This window comes from Cygnus atratus, chromosome 7 (assembly GCF_013377495.2).
Source record: "Cygnus atratus isolate AKBS03 ecotype Queensland, Australia chromosome 7, CAtr_DNAZoo_HiC_assembly, whole genome shotgun sequence".
Lineage (NCBI taxonomy): Eukaryota > Metazoa > Chordata > Aves > Anseriformes > Anatidae > Cygnus > Cygnus atratus.
In genome coordinates, this window is record NC_066368.1 from 30,191,026 (window position 1) to 30,216,026 (window position 25,001).

At 38.3% G+C, this 25,001-nt stretch overlaps 1 protein-coding gene across 9 annotated transcripts in view; it reads right to left on the reverse strand.

Annotated features, from left to right (window-relative positions):
• The window catches only part of GRID1 (glutamate ionotropic receptor delta type subunit 1), a 534,616-nt gene that overhangs the window by 307,794 nt on the left and 201,821 nt on the right, over window positions 1-25,001 (reverse strand). For 8 of the 9 annotated variants that reach the window (XM_035538109.2, XM_035538088.2, XM_035538094.2 and 5 more), the window contains exon 3: window positions 7,255-7,539. In XM_035538109.2, the coding sequence (XP_035394002.1) occupies window positions 7,255-7,539 (285 nt within the window). Of the gene's footprint in view, window positions 1-7,254; window positions 7,540-21,884; window positions 21,978-25,001 lie in introns of all 9 variants that reach the window. The other variant, XM_050711998.1, reaches the window with a different exon arrangement.

Here is a 25,001-nt window from a genome sequence, read left to right on the forward strand (position 1 = left end):
CTCCCCTCCTGGAATTAGTTCCTCAGATTCCCTGCTCAAGTACACCAAATCATCCTTAAATTTCTCCTTGTCATTCGCACATGCCTGAACAGTTTAGCCTTATGCCATGGCTTGAAAAGTCAGGAGACTCAAACTGCCATCAGTCAGGGAAAGAAAGTCTGAGAACATAGGACCTTCTGCAAATGACATCTACAATTTTCGAAGACCTCTCTGTTCAAAATGAATTAATTTGCACCCTCCAGTTCCAGGCTGTTGAACTTTGCTCTTTCTTTAGACACTATACTGTGTTATGAAACATCTTTCTGTTTCATAGCATAAAGGGGGGAACAAAAAAAGAAAGAAATAGAATCACCAATAGCCACTGGTTTCAGCAAAGTCAAGCCTGGAGACTGTTAGCTAAAATGTTACAAGGATTTGCAAAAAGTAAAGAATGCACAGTGATGCCTTCGGGACTAGGCTAATAATTACTTTTGACCGGATGACTGAGCTGAAAAACCAGTGAAAGACTGCTTCTAATAAAACCTTTAATTTAATTTTTCCATGAGCTTCCCCCCCCCATACACGCTTTTGAAGTTTTTTTTTAAGGTGCAAACAGATTTTAAATGTAATTACTTTAAATTAAGGGGGCCAGCCTTCTGTTCTGAAGGTGCCGAACCACACACAGCATTTTGATTTTTGAGAACTTCCATCTACTCTTTACAAAGCATTTTTGAAGCTTTTCAGAAGATGAAAATTATTTCAGTAACTTGCCTCAAATTTGAGTAGCACAATTTGCCTGAAACTGCCTGAACTGTTTCCCTAAAGATCTCTGAGTGGTGTCTTCTACTAGTGAACTTCCAGGGAGGCTATGATAGCATGCTCTCAGAATAAAGGCTGTACCATAATTTTAAGACCATTTGTATACCATAACAGGCACTGCCCTGAAAGTATTTAGTGAATAGCTTTTATGGGAAACAACCTCTGCCCACTGCTCACATACTCTGCTAGGAATTACAGGGGAGGAAGGGGGAGTCTTTCTTTTGCTATTTGCTCCTGTTAGCACACTTACTCGTATACCTTAAAAATCAACATACTAAAATTAATCTATAAGTAATAATTTCAAGTGAAATTGACTTCCTTTAATTACATTTAGTGTTATATGCTGTGATGCATTATTAAATAAAAAAATACTATTACAAATGACAAAAATCCATGCTTAATTAAAGTAGACCAATTACTTTAAGTGCCGTTACAGTCAGAAAAGTGATTCAAGGATAAATATAGGAACACACAACACCATTTCTTCAATAGCTTCCAGGTCAAATTCAATGTAAAATCCAAAAGGTCAATTTTTTTTTTCCTTTTACCCCATGACATCATAAACTCCCCATGGGACTCTAAGAACTTGGCTGGATTTTTTTCTTTCCTAGCATTCTCTGCAGCAGTAATTGTGATTATACGTTATGTCACAAGACATACTCTTCCCTCCCCCCCCCAATTCCATCCAGGTAAAAGTTGAAGATTTTGTATTTGTCTGCAGTCTAGACATCTAGTAGCGCTGTTACACATGTATAACCAGGCAGTGCAGAATTTGCACGTAAAAAATGCTCAGAGGATCCTGTTTCTTGTTGGAAGGAACAGAGCTACAATCCAGTCTATTCCTCCCTTTATATTTTTATTCAGCACCAACAATGACAGAGGTGTCCAAGGACTCCCTTCCTGCATCATTGCTGTTGGGGATTGATGAGCGTAATGAAGGCTGTGGCTGGTTGCTTCAATTCAATATTCAAAAACAAGAATCCCAACTCAAGCTTCTCTGCAACAGTTCCAGCTGGGATGCTCCAACTGACCAAAACCAGGTGCGATTAATAACACATGTAAACACAACCATACAGCACATGCAGAAAACGTCTAACACTTTCTGATAGTGTCAGATGTGCTGAACTGGCACATACCAACACATGCGCAGTTGGTCCAGAACTCAAGTGCCATATTCCCTGTATTTGTGTTAAACAAATGGTCACAGCAAAAGCCTGCAGAGGAATACAGCAGCCCTAGTGATGTAGAAATGGCTGTCCAACAACTGAGCTAATGATACAAGAAGCAGAAGATAACTAATGTTATACGGACAAGAATAAAGTACATTTTTATGATAAAGTAAAGCAAGTAAGATGGAGGTAACATATGCAAATGTCTTATTTTGCTTTTGATGTGACAGCCAATGCTCCACATCTGATTCACAGCATTACATACAGGAATTGTGTAAAAATAAGCATATCTCAAATTTCATTACTAGTTTCCTTAGCAGATCAAACAATTGCATGAGTAGTGGCCTGCACAAAAGCTCTAGTACAGTAGGAGACCATCTCAGGATCAATAGCTAGTTGTAAAACTATTGATAGAATAATGTTTGTAACTTTAAATCAAGGGTCTTTGACAGTTAGGACTCTGAAATAAAACTACCATGTAACTGCTGTAGTGAAAACAAACAAACAAAACAAAACAAAACAGGAAACAGCACACTGAAAACCAAGTACTTTCTACATAGCAGGATTCATCCAGAAGCATTCAAATGGATGTGGCATCCATGAGTATAACAAAAAAAATATCTTTACTCTTAAAAAAAAATGAAATTAAAAATATTTTTTTTTTTAGTAGTAGCAGCAGCAGGGTTTTTCCCTCCTTGTAGGAAGAGAGCTCCATAGAGTCTTGAAAGGTCCAAAGTTCTTCAAAAGTTTCTTTTGTAAAGCTTCTGTACAACACTTTTCTTAACTAGATAACACTGTCACTTATCAACACCAAAAATTAGAAATAAAATACTGCAGCTCCCTTTCACAGTTCTAGTATCGTTTCACTGACGAAGTGGAGTCATAAAAAAAACTGTTTTGTCTTACACTGTAAAATATGCACGTGCAGGGAAGCCGAGAGACTTGATATAACCACAGAGACAAAGCGCTTCCAACAGTAAAATTAATCTGGTGAAAACATAGCTATTACTCACATTCTCTTCAAAACTATGACTTGATATTCCTCATTGCTTTTGTTTTCACATCCAGCTCTCATAATCCTTCTCAAATCCTTCCTCTAACCATAGAGCTATTTGCTAACCCCAGAAGCACATTTTCAACTGTTCATTACCCAGTCTCGTCTTACTGTGGGCAGCACCCACTGCTTTTAACCTATAGTCATTTTAGAGGTTGGTATAAATCTATATGAAACTTGCCACACTACCAATTTTTGTGTCAGAAAATTTGATTACTGATGTTTCTACATCCAGGAGGTCGGCAAAATAAAACATTACACTTCTCATAGGCCTTTGCACACCACTGATGCAATATATGCTGCTGCACAAAACATACTCCTGTCGATGAAAAAGCAATTCAAAACATCAGCACACCTGAAGCTTTTTAGGATGACAACATATCTAGCTGCTATTTTAGGGTCTTTGACAGGTAGTTAGACCTAGTGCCACAGAGCACTGTATGACAGCCATTGCCAACCTTGGGTCAATTCTTTTTTTCCCCAGAAAATTAACATCTAATACCCTGATTTAGCATGGGATTTTCATACAGACCTTTAAAGTAAAACAACACATTTAACATGACCCTGATAACCTTTGAGTTCTTACTGGAATTGGTTGGTTCCTGAATGTACCACTTAATTCTGTTGCTTAAAGAATTCCTAAGGAAATTCTGAACACCGATTCAGTCACACAGGGAGGAAGGTTTTTCTTTCCTTTTCACACATGGGAAAGCAAAGCATTAGAGAGGCTTGAGAGCCTTCTCAAAATGATATGGCAGAGAACAGCATGTCAAAGATAGGTTTCAGTCTCTCCCATTCCAGCCTTGAGCTCCAACAGCTTTACAGCACAACAGCAAGAAATGAGATTTGTCTCATCTTATCTTAGCTGTGGCTTACATGAATTACTGTATAGTCCCTCACCATCATTTTCCTATCAGGCAGCAGTCTCATCAGGAGAAAACTTCCATAGTGGTCAATAGGAAGTAGATTTCTGTGCCTCTTCTGAAATTATGCACAAACCATAAAAGAGAGAAGTGAAAAAACAAGGGTTGAGTCATAAAGATGCATTATTTATATGAAATCTCTCTGTAATTGTATGAAAGCTCATTTTTCCTTATACAAATACAGGAGAACTGTATGGGTATGTATTAACTGACCTTTCTTCCACTCAGTAGATCTTCTGTCATTGAGAAGAGTTCGAATGCTACAGCTTTCAGGTCTGAGGTCTTTGGAAGGTCACTTTTCCAGAACCAAGCTACTATACAATTCTTCACCACAAAAGTGACAAAACCTAAAAGCTGGTTTCAGGTAAGGTGCAAAGACAGTCTGAACCCTTCTGCATTATGCAATTTTCTTTAAAATTTCTGCATCTTTCCTGTGAACTCTCTCCACTTCTTACAGGTTCAAAAACAGAATTTTAGGCATGTTACTGTGAAGGACCACATTCTTTCAATGAAGTTATGCATACAGATTTATATCTGTTGCTTCAGTGAAAAAATGTCAAATAAAGCATATTTTATCACAAGTCCAAATCTATTAAGGTCTTTTTTCTTTAGGCTGTTCAGTGATTCAGTGACTAATCTGTATTTCTGACTGCGAAGTCTGTTACTTTTCCTTAATTTAGCAAGTGCAGAAATTATAATACAAAACGTATTTCTGTTAAGGGACAAGTAATTCATGAGGCAAATATTTTTCAGCTCCAGTATAGTACAGAATTACTGTAAACACGGGAGTTCTTTAAATTGGGCAATGTTGTTTTGTCTTTAGAAAACCTGACAGTTTCCACAAGGAGGACACCAAGGGATTGGCCCGTTTTTAGAGATCAGCAGATGGACAAATTAAAACATTACTCCAGGGAATAGTATAACTTCCATAGAGTAGGTAGAGAAGGACTATTTTTTAAACTACAAGCACCCAATGCTGGAAACCCTCCATAATGACAAACACGTGTTCTTCAGGTGACCTCCCTCCTCAGGGCCAGCAGTCAACTCCTGAATTTTGAGCGGGGAAGTGTCACTGAACATGCATAAGCACAGCTCTGCTGAAGCAAACTAATGAGGGCAATGGGCATGCCCTGAGAGCCAGGTGCTGTTCTTGAGCTCAGCATGCAATTTCCTGGGCACTAGGTTATTTATCCTGTATTAACCAATGCCTGCCCAGAGCTGGCAAGGTTCAATTGCCAAATGCTTCTTTACAGAAACTCCTCCAACCAAATTCTTATGAAAACATCCTTCTGATGGAATTAGTATAAGATAGTTGTCCCATCCACAACAAAGAGGAAATAGTGCACGGACAGCTGCAATATGCAACATGCTCTCAACTGGAAGGAACAATACCTGCAGCAATCCTCCATTCCCTTTTAGTGTTTGTTTTATGGGTGACAGGTGAAGGACAGTCTGCTGTAAATGGAAAAAGATTAATTTGATATCTAAATTTACAGACCGTGTAAATTCAGGGCTTCAGGATTTGGTATAAAGACATTAACTCTTTGCAGAGAAGGGCAAAGAAACCTATATTAGTAGAAAAAGAGACAGGATAATATAGTAACCAGGTTTGCTACCAGGGAAAATGAGTGACAACAGTTTCTACATAGGTTTTCTGCAGTGTTACCAAGGCCAGGAATCTCTGGGGTTTAAACTGCCCCCTTTGAAGACCTGAGTCAAGCAGCCTAATTTCTTTCAGGTTTAGAAGGTTAAAGCAACAAATTAGAAGGAAAGAAAGTAGAGTAGCTATAAGATGATGTTTGTAAGGCATCCTTAAGATTTTTTTTCCTTCTTGAAAGTAACTCTTTGAATAATTTCATCTTTCTAAGTCCAACCCTAATGCTATATAGCAACATTGCCATCACTACAGGAAGGCTACACCAAAAGAGCACCTACCATGTACATTGTGGTTTTTGCTTTCAAAGCATTCAGTAGTGGAGCATTATATAGGACAGTAATAAATGACAGCTTATTTGCTAGATTGCTACATTTTTGAGTGTACAGTTTACTTCTAATGCAAGTTATCATGGCAACTTCTCATTCTTAAAATAATTTTAAATAATTAAAAGCATGTTAGAGCCTCAATTGATTTCCCACTTAAAATCATCCTCATCTTCTGCCTGGTCATTTGCTCTTCTTCAACAGCACATCTAACAAGTCAACCTTTTGCGTAGCCCTTTTTTTTAAAAAACAAACAAACAAACAAAAACATGAGTGGCCCAAATTCAAAACCAAAGATGTTATCTCTGATTCGCCAATGAAAATCCTCCATAATATAGTAAGAATACAAATAAAAAGCTACACTGTAGTTGGTGAAGGCTGTATAAAATCTAAACTATATACAGAGATACATGTGAGATTATCTTTCCAACTACAATCTCACCTCAATTTCCTTTCTTTATATTCTGTTCATACTAAGTCACCACACCAAAAACGTACACATCCCATTTTAAACCCAAAGTGTTTACATGGTTTTAAAACATTCCATGGAAAATTTATTTCCCCCATTACAGATGCTATATACTAAGATGAGAGTACTGAAAATATTTAAGTTAATCATACGGAACAATGTTCCTATCAGTTGAGCAGGGTAACAAAAAATATGCACACACTTCCCTTCACTCAGAGCTTGGCACAATGCAAGGTTTATTTTTTATTGCTTCTTTACACCCATTACAGGGTAGTAAATTTCCTTGGACAGACTTCTTTTCCCTAAGTTTCAGACCAAAGTAAAAAATTTGCTGAAGGAGATGCATCAGATGTAGTAAAAAAGCTAACTCTACCTCTTGGTTTAATGCCAAGAAGTATAACACTGAAAGTTACTCCTAATGGAGAATAGTGAGAGGAAGCATGTGCAAAAAGATATGGTAATAGTTATTTTGAAAATTAATTTTTAAAGAGAACAGTACTTAGCTTTGATAGAGAGTGTTTTCAGGGAATGGGTAGAGGCCATGTTGAACTTCCTTGCACAGCTACATGACCTCTGCCAATCAATGTCAACACTTTATTAATATTTTACTGAAAAAGTGTGAGATGATTCAAACTTCGGCTGTCCTGGTAGGTGTTGCTAAGCAACTCTGCTGCTTGTCTGAGAATTAGTTTTCACTGCAACCTTTCCTTCAAATCAGAGACCCATGTCACTTAAAACACTTCGCCCTTTTCTGAGGAAGAACCCAGCAAGTTCTACCCCCTCCCCTTTTATATTTTCCTCTCCTTTTCCTAGTTGAAAGAAATCAATTTCATAGTGTCTGAAATTCTCTGCTTTACTCACCGTAATCACTGTCATAAAAGACTATGAATTTCTGCCATCGCAGCTCGGTGACCAGTTTCAGCATAACGTCATTGAGGCGGACTGGTGGTCGGGCAGCCAGTGTGTACTCCTCCTCCTCCAGGCTGGGGTTCAGGTGGCAGGCCGTGCGTGGGGAGCCTCCCGTGTTGCGCTGCACAAAGAGGTGTGGGATGTGCATGGCATCCGTCAGGGACTGCAGGGCGTTGGCCGAGGCACAGCCAGTGGATGTCACTAAGGCTAAGATCCCTAGGGTCATCAGGTCACAGGCTGGAGAAGAAAAGAAATAAAGTAGGGTTGAAGCAGGCTCAAAAACTCCTTTGACTGATCTGGATGTTATGAAGGGTACAAGACAGGCTTTACCCTTGCCATTAACACAGAGCTGAAGAGGTTTCAGCTACAGTATCAGCTGAAGCCTTTCAGAGATAAGTCCTGTACCTTTACAGTAGGAGACAGTATCTGCAATCTGTACAGATAAGACGAAGTTGAGAACAGATACCATTACTGTCCTCGTTTCTTCAGACTGAAGCCGATGCAAATGTAGATTACAGCCCTCACTGTGAGGGCTCTAAGTACACCACCCACCTCTAACTTGGTCATGCACATTGGATGTGGGCTTCGGACAACAAAGAGTGATTTCAGTTTCAAGGATGTGTCTTATACAAGAGAGTTTTGAAGGATTTTTAAATTGATGAAGAAACATTCACTGCTTGCCTCTCAGAGCAACAAGGAAACAACAGAAGTGCTCATTAGAATGAAAGCAAGTCATGAATGATTAAACATTTATTAATAACACTGTAGTTGTCTGTAAAAAGATCTGGGAAAGCACGTACTACTTAAAAACACAGCGTACACATTTGAGCCCACCTGCTTCCAAGAACGAAGAGTTACTGAGCTGGAAGCACAGGGAGGGCAGTGATGGCGGCAGAGGCCTGCGCGGCCTGGGCATTGGCTGCCACCCTCACCGCTCGCTCCTTCTGGTCAGTCACCCTGATGTCCAGCTAGCACTGGAAAGGGTTTCCACCCAAAGCCCCTAGCTATACCTCAGCAGCTATTTAGTCAGTAGTTGTGGTACAGTTTGTCCCCAGGAGCTCCTCAGGCAGCACAGCAAGCTCTCACCTGCCTTGCAGCTCCCCAGGGAAACCCTTGAGGAGGGCTGGGGGGTTGCTCAGGGTTTTAGCAGCATTGCTCCCCAGGTGACCACCTGCACAAGCACAGCCTGCCCAAAGGAAACCATCCCGCTTCCCTGGGTGCTGCCTCGGCTCAGAAGAGCAGGCTGCCCACGCATGGCACACGCTATGGGGCTGCCAGGACACGTGCCAGGTAGGGGGGCACACGCATCCCCCCAGTCACGGAGCAGCTCCACCAGTCTCCGGTGGAAATAGACTGAACAGTGGTAAGAAAATGAACACAGCGTGCTAGAAGGATTTCTTTGTCCTCCTCTGAACACTTCCTTTTGTATCTCCACATTCAGAGGCCAAAGAGCCAAAGGAGTGGGACAGGTTATGAATAATTATTAATAATTAACTGTTAATTATCAAATAATTATATAAAGCCATGGTAATTAAATACATAAAGCTGTGCCTAATGCAACCAATGAATCATTTCGCCAAGTATCTTCTTAGAACAGACAGAAAATAAATACTTTTCACTTTTATATGAATAACAAAAAATGTTTAATCCTCTCTACATACAGAGCATTCAACATGTATCCTAATGCAACAGAGAAAAATGGAGTGCTTCTTGATGGTCTTTACAATAAACATATGCGTTATCTAAACAGCTGCATTATCTAAATTTACTCTGTGTTAATTATAGTTATATGAAATTGTTCTTTGTTTTTCTTGAGAGCTGACCTGATTTAGCAGCGGGGAGGCATTACATTTGCCAAATGGGAGACCCAGGTTCAGGAACAGATTTGATTTCCCAGGCTCTTTGCCAGAGAAAACTGAACATGCCAGAGAAAACTGAACATGCCATACAGGTAATTCATTTAGTCACAGTAGGGGAGGGGAACAGGAAACAGAGAAGTGGGAACAGAGGGAAAGAACAGCAGAGCTGAGCTATAGACCCCTGCAGAGAGCACCAGCCAGCGAGCTTTGCCGCCACCACCAAGGACGAGAGAAGCAAAGCCACACAGATCCACAGAAGGAACAATTTACTTGCACAAGCAAACAGGAGAGAAAAAACAAAGCCCTTTCTGACAGGATGCTGCATTTAGACAGTCACTTATTTGTGGAATATAGAACTGATCATCAGTCGCATGACAAGAGATAACTTCATTCAGCACTTGACACTAATCAAAAGCTGCTCACATACTAGCAGCAAAAAGACCAGAGATATGACAGACCACAAACAGCCCGCATTTCTCCCCGCACAGCCCACAGAACACAGCTGATATACCTCAGCAATGTCTGTTTTGGTTGAGGGACTCACTGTTTTGCAGTTTGTACCAATAGGTTAAAATGAAGAATTAGTCAATCAGCTTCTACATTCTGATATTTTGTCAATTGACTGTGTTCTGCCTGAAAGTACATGCTACACAGTGTTTTCTCCTCTTGCCTTTGTTTTGCGATAGTACAGCAGGCAATATAAACTGAAATGACTAAGGAAAAAGGTTTCATGTTTTCGGAATCACGTTTAGTCAAATCACAGAATATGAAACAGTGCGTGTCATTTTCAATAGAAGACTTTCGCTGAATAAAATGTGACAGATTCCAAGAAGTTCAACCTCTAAAACCTTATTGTTCTGAGTGCTGAGAAGCTTTTAGCGCATTATGAAAAGTTTTTTGTACATGAATAACACAATGGGGAACACAACTACACAAGTACAACAGACTCCAATTCATTAAAAAAATCTCATCAACTCTTAAAACATCTTGAAATTACCAAGAGAACGTTGAAAGGATTACAGAATCCCAGAAGAAAACTGGGGAGAATGTTTAGGATTTTCTCTTCCTCCTCCCCCCCCCCCCCCCCCCCATGTCCCCCATGTATGCCTATGCTTTGTTGCACACAAATTTTTGTGGCATGAGAAAGTATTTGTAATTTTGTTTTACTTTATACTAGCTATGGATTTTGAGCAACCGTCAAGCATCCCTGATCATGTGACTGAGTAAATAAGTAATTCTGTGCCTCAGCTATAATTTCACAAGCACTCAAAAGAACCTGAACTTTTTGTACATTAATTTCATAATCCCCATCCTTATTTCCTTAAAACTGAAATACAGAAATTTGAAGCACTGTGGTTCATATAAACTTACTAACAAAGGAGAGAGAAATCCAAACACACTGATCTTAAGTGATCTTTCTTATTTACTAGAGATGTACCACACTTTCATCTAGCAAAGATGCTTTCCTGTTTATTTACCCTGTAGGTAATAATCTCAAATTTCAAGAAATAGTGCTTTTAAATCTGAGTTCTACAGATAAAAGACACAACATTCTAGCAATCTTGCCTCCAGATTTCACCGCTATATGAATAGCAATAATTATTAATTTACTGTATCAAATGTCTTCATTGTCAGGATACATTTTAAGAGGGTACCAACATCCCACAAACCATACTGCAAGAAATATGCATGTTAACCTGGTGAAAACATGATCGCCGTACTTAGAGAATAAATTTGCATTCAAACTATTTTAGCAGATAAAATTATTTCATGGTAGTTATTGGTCAATATTTTCTTCTAATAGCAGACCATCTCTCAAGTTTATCCTTGACTGTTTCCTAAATTATCAATTAATCCAATTTATAATCATCTCTGTGAAGCATCTCTCCTAACCTGTTCTTCTGAAAATGACTTTCAACAACTCTCTTTTTCAAGTCTGCTTGTCATTTTGTCTTAAACTGTTATTTCCATGATAGAAGAGTAGACGAATTCCCCATCTATTGCATGATTTTCTAACATTTACCTCCTCTGTAGGCACTATCATTTTCTAGGTTTTTGTGTTGGATGTTATCTCTGTCATATTGGCAGAAGTAACACAGGTTGATATATTTGGGTAATCTTCTAACACCCATTTTTCTAACTTGACTCTAACATCACGGCTATACATAGTAAACTTTCACATTCTTGGACCACACCTCTAACTCCATTAACACCACAAGTGAGCCTGAAAGACCAGTTATGATTTTTTCATACTACTGCACCTTATCTCTACTGCCTTTTTTAACGTGTAGGACTCTGTGGCATATGACACTAGAATTCTGCTTTGCTACAATCACATTTAAGATCTTGCTTTTCTACCATTGTTTCCTGTGTTGCCATCCTGTTTCTCAAGACATGTGGACAACAAAGTTTGTCACCATGTTCATAAGGATATTTGTATTAAGGGCTTTAGCTCAGATCTCCTTATAATTAAATCCCTCTCTCCACACTACATATAATCAAAATACTCCAAAATAAACTGTTATCTTGCTCCTGGCAACATGACAATATGACTGTCTTTCAGCCTCCCTTTCAGTGGTTTCCTGTTATTCAGGATAGGATACGAACTTGTTCCTTTGTTGCCACAGTTATCAATAGACCAGCTGCCACTAATTTCTGATCTAGTAATACATCCACCTACTGGCATTCACACTGCCTCTTCAAACTTCAAAGCCTTGATGTCTCTCACTTCTGTGTGTCACTACAGCTAGTCCTACCCACTTTGAACCCCATCAGATAAATCCTCTGTTTCCTTGATATTTTTTCTTCTTTTCCAGTTTGACTAGCCCTTAAGAGCTCTTCACTGCACAGCAAATGGAAGATTATCCTAATAAAACAACTTGTGCTTTAAAAAATTTCTACTGTTTGAAAATTCAGAGGTTGCTGCCTTTTTGCTTAGAAAGATTTTCAAATGAAGGAAGAGAACATCAGATGCAGCAAGGGAATAGAAATCCAGTCACACTCACATACCTGGTGTTTCTGATGTAGTAGTCTGCAATGAAATGATTAACAAAGTTGGCACTTAAGTGTTTGTAATTAGGTTTCAAAGCTACCATCCTGCTGAGATGAGGGACTTTACATTTGCCTTAGTATTATTGTCCCAGTCAATTTGGCTGATAAGTTATTTTTCACATAGTTTATCTTTGAAAGCCAGAAGGAAAAAAGATATTATCAAAACATCAAATTCAAGAAAATATAGCAAATTCTGGGAAGAATATCTTTTGGGAAACTAAATCCCCGTATTTCCTGAAACTATCAAGGCCTGTAATTTATTCTGCTGAAGGTGACAGTTGGCAAGTCTACCAAATAGCCTAGCAAACATGCAAAATATCATGTGCTATACACAAACAAACAAGGAACTAGTTACTGTGTTATTCCTCTATACAAAATTTAACCAGCAATTCAATTCATTTGTTGATTTATAAGTGAGCAGATGTACCTAAAGGTTTTGAGTAAAACATTGGAATAGTCAAGAATTAGGAGATAAAAACATATCCATTCAGAAAGCTGACAAACTGTATCTTTAATCAAGACGTAAGGTCTTCAGGAAACACATCCATGTGTTTCCATGGAGGTTTTTTTGTTGTTGTTGTTTTTTGTTTTTTTGTTTTTAACTTAAATGAAAAAAGTCCTTCTGGGAGATTTGTCTGGAGCACTAAGATGAGATAAAAAGGATGATGGAAGAAGAAAAAAGACAGCAGCCTTCCCAACAGTAGCTCAAAACAATAAGGATGATGATACAGTCCCTTCAGCAAAAAAAACAAACAAACAGAGAAGCATTTTCACGCACATCTAAACAAAAAACAAACGTCTCTAAAGTAGTACATGAGAAACTTCTATGAAGTCAGGAGCACAAGCCCACAACAAATATAATCATGTAGAAAAGCGGCAAGACTTTTAGCTATCTACATTTGCATTCTGTTTAGGTCTTAAAAAGATCTTTAAAATGTAAATGCTTTTGTGCAAAACCACTCCATCAGGCATACAAAATTAAAGTCATCTTAATATCACTGAAGATATTTTTATTAAAAATATTGATCTATAGAAAGATTCACTCCTACTATTGACGAACTGAGGACAATATCAAAATCAGAATCATTTAAACACTCTCTCAACCTTATGGTTCACTAAGTGGGGTTTCAAAAATAATGTTTTCTTTTTGTAAAAATCAAACCAAACAAACCTCCTAACTAGTCCAACTTGGATCGTTTTTTAGATACAGCATTTAAGAACAATAAATATTCCCTCCCTTTTATTTAAGCATCTATTATTCTGTATTTGGGACCAGAAACCAGGTGTTCTTAGATCCCACAGTCCTTAGTGTGATTATCTTGGAAGCTACAGGAAAGTCTGACATAGCTTCACCAATAGCTCCTGATGTCCTGTGTTCCCCTACTCGCTAACATTCAGAACCCCAACGTGATACCAAGTCTTTCACTTGATAATTTCAAATAATGAAAGTATTCCACACGTATAACAGTGTGTTGTGAGAAGGGCCTTGGAGAGCATCAGTGACTAGCCTATCATTCAAAAGGGCAATGCAAACCCTAACAAATACTATGGACTCTGTTCCAATTAGAACTAACAGTGAGACCCAAAGAGAACAGAGCACAGCCGGTATTTGTCAGATGGATAATCCTGCTGGACTTCCCAGAAACTTTGTATTTATTTACCAGCAGTGAAATGGCCATTTTGACCCTCCACAGGTATTTTTTGCTACTTACTTTCCTAATAACTTCCAACTAAAAACACGACACTAGATAACACATTGAAAAAAAAAAAAAGAATTATTGCTTAAACTGTTTCTAATTTTCTTTCCCTCCATACTTCATTATCTCCTTGGTCTTAGAAACCATAAGATATGGGAAATTTAGGTGTTTTTCTTAGCAACTGAATCTTAGCAACTGCAACAAAACTGCTAAGTCAGTTGAAAATACTTTTTTTTCTTGCCTTTTTTTTTGTTTTGAAAAATCTACCCTAAATTGTATGGGTATATGCAGTCCTATAGCCAAATACTTTAGTCTCCACTTCAAGGAAAATTCTTAGTAGTCCAGCTCAAAGCACTAACTGATCCAAAAATCAGCTACGCATCATTGCTTATATTTTCTAAGATAATGCTGATTATTTCAGTAGGCCATCAGTTACAAGGAAAAGATTCAAGAAAATTAGTAAATGCATATATTGGTGTGCATGCTTAAGTGTACATGAGTAGTCAGCATGTCAGAATATCACTGACAAAGCAGTGTCTAAAAATAGCATCTTGAGAGCTAAGGAAAGCATGAGAATTTGAAATGTTTACAAGGAATAAGTTTCAAAAATAATATTAAAGAACTGTCCCATTCTTGAGTTGCTGTTTTTATTGCATTTCTTTTATTACATTTCAAGCATTCAGTAGCCTAACCTGAACAGGAAGGGAGAGAGTGGAAGAAAAGGGATTTTAATATATACATATATTAACTCCCCCACACCCCTCAAAAAAGATATTGCTAGCCATTACTCACAAAGCAGACACGCAATGGAAACATCACCTTCCTTGTGCTGCTTTGCCCACAGGGGAAGCAGTATTTGGAAAAAACTTGTTTTCAACTATATGCCTTACTACCCAATACCTTGTGGGCCCATTGTCAGCATACACAAACTGTCAGAGCTCTCCTGACATTACCAGAACTGTCCTTTATATATAACAGTGACTATGCCTTGCTTCCTCCTTTACAACCATGTTTCATCATTTTCAGTAAAATGTTATTGTTGGTTTATACACACATGGAAACATCATCTAGTTTTAGCATGAAGGCTGCAAAACGCTTTTGTTTTATAGCAAGTATTTACCATTAGCGAAGTCACAAAATTGCATAGCACCTTTCCCTAGAATACATATTGACTGCAGCAATTGGAGGTTAAAAGTAATTTCCCAGGAAAAGCAAACCAAAAAGAAATATAAAAAATGATGCTATGCATTTATATCACTATCAACCTGATAAAACACTAGCTCCCATCCTTGAAAAGTTATCAAGGGGGGCAGAAAGAAGAGATATCTAGACCAGCTTTCGGTTGACTTTTATGCAGATAAAGAAAAGATTCAAAATTGTAAGTAACACACCACAGAGAAGGAATAAAGTTATCAAAACTAGAGTTGTAGCTTTCATTTAACGTCCTGAAGCATATTAATAGCTCTCTTCAGTCTTTAATAGGCTAAAGTAAAACATGGAAGTCCTTTAACACCTAGCACAGAAGCAAAGCTGCTCTACTGGCAAAGCAGTTGTTTCCATACAACTGAGTGATGCCACCAAGTGGTCAACAAATGCACCAGTTGCTTTCCAAGTAAAAATTTTGGATTAATCTTCATTGAACACAGTACTTCCTGTACAGTAAAGCTACCAGCATGATATCAGGGCATATGCCACTGAAAAAAAAAAAAAAGTGCATTAATTGAGAGCAATAGTGAAAGATAAAGAGGCGGCCTTATTTCACACAGGACAGATCAGATACTGCCCTCTAGCTCCTCCAAAGAGGGGAAGAATCTCAGAGCAAATGCAGCCTTATAGCCAACACTCTACTTTATAGCTGAGTATCGCTTGGCTTTGCACTTGGGTAGATTGGGAAGACTGACCCAGTAAAGACTGCATAATGTATTTTAAAAAGTTTACTTTTTTGTTTGTTTTGAGCTTTTTGTTTTTAAGACAGTAATTTAGAAATTCAAGTAAAGATATGAAACATCACAGAATTTAAACATTTTCTAGTTTTTTTTTTTGTTTTTAATACTAAAAAAACAATTAAGTAGTACCTGATCCGCCAGTAGACCTAATCCGCCAGAATAACCGTACTATTGACAACAAAATGGAATTCCATTAGTAATGTTTTTCCTCAAAGAATAAGAGCTTGGCATAATGTTTAAAACTGAATAAGCATTTCTGGTAATTTTGAATGGCACCTGGTTTTACAGAACTACACATTACTCACAATGGGATCAATACTATTTTAAGGCACTAGGTAGAAGTGAAACCCTCCACCCCAAGATCTGAGGTAGAATTAACCACAAATCATCTCAATTATTTGAGGGGCATAACAACTATGTTCTTTATTGAATACTGCATATTTGACTTCCACTCCTAGCAAGTTCTTCAATAACTGTTTTCTTTTGCCCTTCAGCACGGACTAAACTCCATTTTCTCACCCTCTGCTTCTTTCACCTGCCTTTCATTACAAATCATAATGATATAAAAATATTTTTTCCACACCTTCATTAGCATTCAGCAGGGATGCCCAACTTTGCCGCCTCCTTTGGGACTGTTTTGCACGTACACGCTGAGTATTATTTTAATGTCAGCATGGTTCAGCCTCAGTTCCGGCATGCACAAAAGAAAAACACTCTCCTCTATTTACAAAAAGCAGTCAAACATAGCAGCTCCAGACAAGCTGATAAAACCTCCCAGTTCTTCGGTACTGAGAAACTCGTTTGGATTCCGAGCAGTATTGACAAGCAAAGAACATACTAGCCCTGCTTGCCTGTCTAATTAACAGCAATGATACATATGCACAAAAAGCACCAAGAGAAACTTGATTTTAAAAAAATAATTTTTTTTCACTTCCCCCTTTAAATGGTTCTCCTTTGTATCCTGCCTTATGCTGAAAGCAGGAGGGAGGAACATCCGTCTAAGCATCACAACATTGCTTCTGAACCAGCTGCAAAAGATTTCCATTCCCTTGTTTCCCCAACACGCTGGGAACACGTGCCGTTCGTGGCACACTCATACTCCCCTGGAAAATTCTGAGCAAACCAAAACACTGATGTGTGATCCCTTCTCCATAACTGATCTGCTACTGTGCTTCAGGAAAACACGTACTTCAAAATGACGAATTCAAACTAGTGCAAGGCAGCATTTCACTTTCACTGACCTAAACTTTAAGCAGAAGACTTCGAAATGAGCGTCTGGGGCATATATAATACTATCAGAGCTGCTGCGTCAAGAGAAAAACTAAGTATTATGAGACTCAGTAAAATCAGAAAAAGCTGCAGTCACTTCCATGTGCGGTCAGCAAGTTTCATACTCCAGAGGCCAGCCCAAGACATGCACATCCTCAGAACTGACCCTTATCATTCCCGTTCATGATTCCCCCCCCAACAGGTGTTAATTCTACCAGCAAAACAGACAGCAACAGCACATAAGCCATTCGAGACACCAGGAAGCAATTTGTGTGGCTGGGGAAGGGCGCTCATAGTGAGGCAGCCAGCTTTGCCAAACAACATGCATCCATCTATGCCAACTGCCGAAAGACTTGCAGTGTTTGTAGGTATAGCTGTGACTCGGTATGTATTTATAGCATATATTTATTGACAGGGTTTAATGGTTGATCTATTGAAAGATCTCTGCAGCGTATCCTTACAACTGCATTCAAGAATTATGCAAATATTCCAAGCCTAGCAACGGTCTAAAGCTGCTATTCCATTTTTCTAAACTCAGCTTTAAAAGGAACACTCCCTTCTTTCCTCATACATGAAACACAATGTATGCCAAAATTATTTTTGCTCAATACTCAGGAAAAGAACAAGTCCTCACTCAGCACTAGTATTTCAAGACAAAACAAAAATCTTTGCTTACAGTGCTACAAAATCAGTGCCATTAAAATAGTCCAAGTCTATGTTCTTCATGCTAAAAGTTTGCTTTTTAGCAGTTGCCCTAGAATAACTTCAGAAACCCATGACTTTTTAACATCTAATAAAACTATGCTGAATTATTAGAGCATCAATCTGAATTTCTCTCTCTCCTTCAGCTTTGCTGTAAGGAATCAGCAGAATCAGCACTCAAATCAGGGAAAAACATCAAAACCTACAAATTTTCAAGAGTTCTCATCTAAATACATGAAATGAGCCAGTTGTTCAAACAAGTTTCACACCTGATAGCTCCCAATATGAAGCTTAGGACAGATTTTCAAAACATCTCAACATTTATGCACCTTTTACCCAGAGGCTGCTTAAAGAACAGGCCACTTCTTTTGATACTTAAATGAGATCTGACCTCTCTAATGCTGCATTTGGGACTGCATTTTTTTTAATTAAAAAAAAAATAAATCTCAACCTGTGGATAAACAGATTTATATTATACTGTGTACTGTGGTGCAATAGAACAGGCTTACCTCATGTCAGCACAGATGCAGATATTTCTTAAATCTCATATTATTCAAAATTGTTTAAAATTGGCCTAATTATATCTTGCACTAACATTTCTCTAGATGTGAAAAATCACTCTACGGAAAAGACCACTTTGAAAACTAATACAGTAACCTAGAGTGGTGCACAGGTTTGGCAGAGGTGAGTGTCTTTCCAAGCCACATCTACCACAAAAGTAGAAAGTTCAAAGAAAAGTCACACTGAAAGGCAAATCAAGAATCATCCAGAAGTGGTCAAACCTCACTCTTTATGGAAGAGTAAGGACACTGATGTACACAAGAGACATTGAAAACAACAAAGCAGGGCAGAAAGGGGCACACCCCAAGTATGACCTTCACTTCAAACTTTCTTTGTAATAAAGTTGAAGTAGAAAGAACTAGAGACAATTGTATACACAGACTATGACTTATTATACAGGTTGCTATGGCTAAAATGTCATACTAACAATGTTTTAATAATAAGACAAGTGATGCCCATACCACATTATTCTAAAGCATCCTAAGAATTTTCAAAAACCCGTAATTAATTACAATGCTCACACATTGTATTGAATTATATGAGGGAAATGAAATATGATGATGTATATATCAAGCTAATCATTTAATTATAAAAAAACACTACAGGATGCACTGCAGAAAAGAGACCCAGAAAAAAAAAAAAAAACAAAAACAGTATTTCACTTGTATTCAAGCCTAAACTGACTAATCCAGAAGAAACCATGTACAGAGGATCTGCTATTAAAAGACCTCAACTTCCTCTGAAAGAGCCTGTTTCACATATAGGCTCTGCCATTAGCTGGTATGCAATTCCTTCAACTTTATATTACACAGTTATCAAAATTAGGTAAAGTTACTCAATTAGATAATAGAGAAAAACTTGAGCCTCATGACATCTATCCATAAACGTTACTACGCTTCTGATTAGGTGCTACTTAGAGTATATGTTACTAATAAAGCTTAACTGGCTGTTATGTTTGCGTTCATAAAATCTCATTATAAAAACCTCCAGGTAACTTTTAGTCACACACCAGATCAAAATAATTCTGTCCCTGTTCTCCTACCACATGGTTAGGGTAAATCCTACATGAGACCAAGGGAGCTACCAGTGCTCTGAGTGAGAGGAACACATCCTAAGGAGCAAACACACAGTAAATAAAACATCTCACATGGTGGGACAAGTAATGGTTGGTACGAAATTCTGATCACACCATCTTCAGTCTGTTTCTATAGGGCACTGCAACACCTTTGACCATTGTTTGCATGAAGAACTGAATTCTTCAATACAGATAAAAAGAAAATGCTTAAACTTACAAGATGGCTCTCATGACAAAAAAAAAAAAAAAGCCAATGCCAAATATCAACTCCTTCCCTGGGCATGCAGAGATTGGTTTAAGAGAAAGAAAAGGTACACTTCACATACAGAAAGAGAAAGAGCAGGTCAGAGAGGGATCCTGCTTTTAAATATCAGTTTTCTTTTTGCCAGTTACAACATAAGAAATGATTTATTAGAAAAGTGAATTTGTAAACAGAAATACCACTACAAATGAGGATTTTTATTTATTCATGTTACCAGCTTCTCACACAAGGCTTCAATTATATCTCTTAATATGCCTTATTATTGGTTCATACAGCTTTTCTGAGACTATATATTAGATTGTACATTAGATCTGCATGTTCAAGAGACAGGCCAAGGGGAAAAAAGTCAGAAACCAAATGTTAAAAAGCTATAGCACCTACAGTACCTATAGAACCTAAAGTTATAACACTTCTTACAGTTCCCACACTGTCTGAGGCATTAGGGACATCTACTCTGCAAGAGGAACCCAAATTTTAGGATCACTACAAATCAAGTTAGAGTGAAATGCCATAGACGAATAAACACCACTTCTAGAGCCTAGATTTGCTGACCATAACTATGTTATATTCCCTGTGCTGGTTCCCCTCTCCACTCCCAGTTATCACTGTATAATTGCTATGCTTGCTCTGATTTTTTTTTTTTAATCATCTTTATAAAAATTAGTCTTATTCGGGAGAATTTAAAAAGCCACATGCTATGTATACCATCTAAACTGTCACATTCTTTTTTTTTTCTTCCCCTCCCCCTACTTTTCAGTAATTACTGAGTTGTTTTCATAAAAATAACTTAACTGCAAGAGAAAAAAAATAATTATCAGTACTCAGGCCTGGAGGTGTTTTCCCCTCTAGGATCTTATCTGATTTCTGGTAACCTACAGAACTGGCACTGTGGGCTTCTAAACTTTCCCTAGTCTCTCCAGAAGCGAGAAATTGTCTTTCTAAGGTTAGTTCTCCAGACACACCATCAAGGTATAGATCCTGAGAGCTCAGACATAGCAGCCTCGTTCTGCAGGCTCAGTGGTTACTACTAGCTCTCCAAGCTTCCCAATTTACTTAAAATAACCCTTTCCCCGAAATCCAATTTCATAAACTCTAGACTACTGTATAATTTTTCATTCAAGGATCTCTGACAGCTGAAGTATGTACCATAGATTTTGAAGTAGTTCCTGACAGCCCTTGAGCTAGCACAAAAAAAAAATTATAAAAAATACTAATGTATTTCCCAGTTGTCAGTCTCCTCAACAGCTTCATCTTCATGGTTCTTCCACGTTTATATATCTTCAGACCAAAGATTCACCTTTCCCCCTTTTTCTTTCCCTCTTTCTTGTCTGCACCATAGTCTCTTCCCACATGTAATCTTTTCTCTCTCCTTCCTAAAATGAGTGGTGAGAGACCATTGTGAAGAACCCTTTGGTCATCAGCTGACTGAAGACCCCACTAAGAACAGAGTTTCCTGCCTTAATTTCAATTTGGTCTTTAAAAACTGTGTTGGTTTGTTTTTTTCCTAAACAGTAATCAATCCTTCCACATTCACAGGAGTTTTGTGTATCTTTCCATTGCTACTTCTGTATTATCACCAAAAAGCTTGTCAAAAATAAAAGACAAAAGGAAGGGAGAATACCCATTTTTAATAGACTTTTTCAGCAGCTGCAGGCATATCTTTGTATAGAATCCACAATCTCAGAAAGAAATCATGCATTGTAAATAAGCCAACTCTGAAGAAAGTTTCAAAATAAAATGATTCACAAATCACAAAGCATTTTTCATAGGAACTTCACAGCAGAGCAGATGCATTTTTCCCCTTAAGGTAAATCATTCACCACTGCAGAGTTTCTACATCTTCAGGAGAGAGAGACATTTTGTTTTGCCCCTTTCTTTTCTCTTATCAAGTACACGTTTGAGTACCTCTCTCTTGGTTTTTTGGAGGAAAAAATAAAGGTTTACACTGGTCTATGCAACCAGAAGACTCTTTCTCATACCAGAAATACATACCAGTACTTTCAGACTCTTCTCATCACAAATTCAAATCACCAAGATAGGCTTGCACATTAGCAGCCTATCTAAAAGTCTATTATTATTATTGTCCCTTTCAACCTTAGTCACAGCTCACTTATCTTAAAACACATTTTAAAGCTAGGACTATGACAACAGAAATTTTACCTAGGTCTGTCCAGTGCCTTGGCTTAGAAAGTTGCTAAAGTCTTGACAGGCAGGCTCTTCAGGAACACAACTGCACTCTTGCGCTGAAACACACTTTAGAATGCACATACTTAGATATACCCCACACGCTCTAAAATAAGTTTCATAGTTCTGATCTTGAGCATTTCCTATAATATTTATTACAAAACCGTACTTTGAACCACTTGTATTTTGGACCTGATTCATCTGAATAAGCAACTTCTTTGAAATCAACTGCTATTTATTCCCTCACCAGACTGAAACTATTTTATGCAACCAGGAAAAACTACCTCCTGGATAAGCCATGTCAGCTGATTTCTCAGAGGAGCCTTTTGTCAGAATGGCTCTCCATTTTTACATAAGAATATTTTTATATAGTTCAAATCTATATCTTGAGACCGCCTGTCTAGCAATGACCTTGTACATTTATTACCTTCTGATATTCCACAGGGATCAGTCTTATTTTACACATATATTTAGACTGACATGTATTTCTCAGTTTTACAAGAGAAAAGTGATTTTTTCCACTGGTAACATGGTTCCTTAGCTGTACAGCCCAAGGCATAATATATTATCCTCCACCACAGTACCAATGGAGGGTGGTAATAATGCCCCAGCTTGAAGCAAGCTTAAAGTTCTGGGGAAATCTAGCCTGTTCTTGAGTGCTTTACGCCTTACATCTAGACATGCCAGACACAGCCCAAACTCTCTGGAGACCAAGGCCAACATCTACTGTAAAGGATACATTATATTATCTATGCAATGTAATGAAATGCATTTCTTTTTCCTCCTTACTTTAGATTTTCCCAACCTGTTGGACTTCTATCCATGCAGGAGACCAGGAAGTGATGTACTACGTTAACAGAGTTAAAAAATGATTCCATGCTGGATGTTAGGAGGAGAAGAATGAATCCTTTCTTCTAAATTAAATATATGCTTGAGAAGCTGCAAGTGTTCACAACTTTACAGGTAACTCTAAGGAGTAGAGCTTCTTTGAACATCAAAATGAGATGAAAAAGTTTTGGCGAGCAACAACCAAATATATCAGCTAAACAGAAAGACTGCAAAAGAAAGATTATATGAATTAGATAAATGTGTGTGGAGTAGTAATAAGAGTATCTTCATTAGATCTCTCGAGAACGACAATTACATAATAGGCAAAACATTTCTCAACATCTGTTGGTCATTTATTTATGCTTGGGTTGGCAGGGGAGCAGGGAGTTGACAGTAGCTGAATTAAGCTCTCAAAAAACTTTGTGTCCAACAAGTCTGAAGATTAAAAACTCACCAGCCAGGTCACCGGTAATTCAGAAAAACTTTTTTTTTTTTTTTAACCTTACAGCACCGTTTATATGAGGGAGGAGATACTATCACAATCTCATTCTTGATATCTCTGTCATGCAAGATTGTCAGCCAAATTTGGATCTCCTAAACAGAAAGCCTATTCAGCCATCAATTTGCCATTCCCAATTTCATTACAATTATCTAATGCAAAATACAACAAATCACATACAACCTGCATCACAAGCATCTTTTCTGTGAGAAGATGCACTCTGAATAAAGACAACTTGTTAACCTAACAGTACAACAACATTTCAGGTACACGGACAATTGATAAACTGTGTATATAGGTAACATTCAGTTTATAAACTGATTTTATAATGCACAGAAACACATAACAAAAAGAACAGTGGTGTTTTCTATCAACACTCCCAGATAGCCTTGTCTCTGTGTTAATTAGAAGAAAACTTCCACACTGTGTGGATAACCCCTTTTTAACATTCAGGACAAGGTGCTCAGAGATTGAGCAGCTGGATTACACCAAGCCCCAGAAGCCAACCAGCCAATGCAGCCTTCTGGCAGCTGCAGGCATCGCAAGAGCACACAGAGCCCCACGGAGATAAGCAGGCAACCCCATGAGGCACTAATGCACTGGAAAGCAGACACAATCCCAAAAGAATAAACATTTTGAAATGGCACTTTCTTGTCTGCTGACCCTTGCTGAAGGTGTTTAAATATAAAGCTCTGCAAAACAAAGATCACCCACAGGGAGTTTCATATGAAAACCATATAAAGCTTTTAAAACAAAATCTAAACAATTTATTTTGAATCTAACCTTGAAATTTCAATACATATCATCAGATCATGGTTTTTTTATTATTATTATTTTTTGAAACCTAAATACTTCCACACACACACACAAAAAAAAAAAATTTGTTTCTGAACTTTAAAACTACAGGGGTTTGGCTGAACTATACCATACTAGCTGGTACTTGCATTCTCAGCTGACAGTATTATGCTACAGCTGAAATCTCTTCAGCTAGTCCCCATCCCAGCAGTCCTTTCCTGGGGATCATCGCTGGGCAGCACAAACAAACAAAACACAGAAGGGTAACTGGTTTGGTGGCTTATGTTCTATTTGAAGCCCTCAAGGAAAAGAGTTCATGCAAATGTGATGTTGATTTGCAGTGATGCCTGTGTATGGATACATCCACGACACACTTCCATCTTCCCTAAGCAAATCAGTATTGCTAAATGCCTCTCTAATACTCACCTACAAGCTTCTGCTTTCTCAGACGTGTATTTGGGACAATACCTCATCTCACAAGTGCAGACTTGTTTTCTCACACATGCATATAGCATCTGTTGATGCAGTAAGAGGTAAATTCCTCACATACCAGGTTTTAACATACCCATACAGTAGACTCAACTCCACCATAAATCCCAGAAGAGGCACACATCTCACCCAACGTTTTATATTCCTTGGGGGCTGATGTTCAGGTTGACTGCATCCCTGGGGGTGCCTTGGACAGGGATGCAGATGCTCAGAGCATCAGGCAGGGGCCATCACAGGCTCCAACAATCCTCGCCAAATCGCTAGGTGAGTTGCCCAGGCCAGAAGACTTTGGTCCCTTCTCCAGTCACCACTGAGCTTTTCTGTTCCTTCGTGACCCGAGCAGAACTGGGGTTGAGCCCTAGCCCTCAGGTTACCAACCACACTGGGCATCACTCCTGAGCCTCAGAGCAGCCTGGAGATCCTGTGGGTCTCTCAGATAAATAACAGTCCCCACATCCAATGCTTCATGCAGTCTGTGTGCT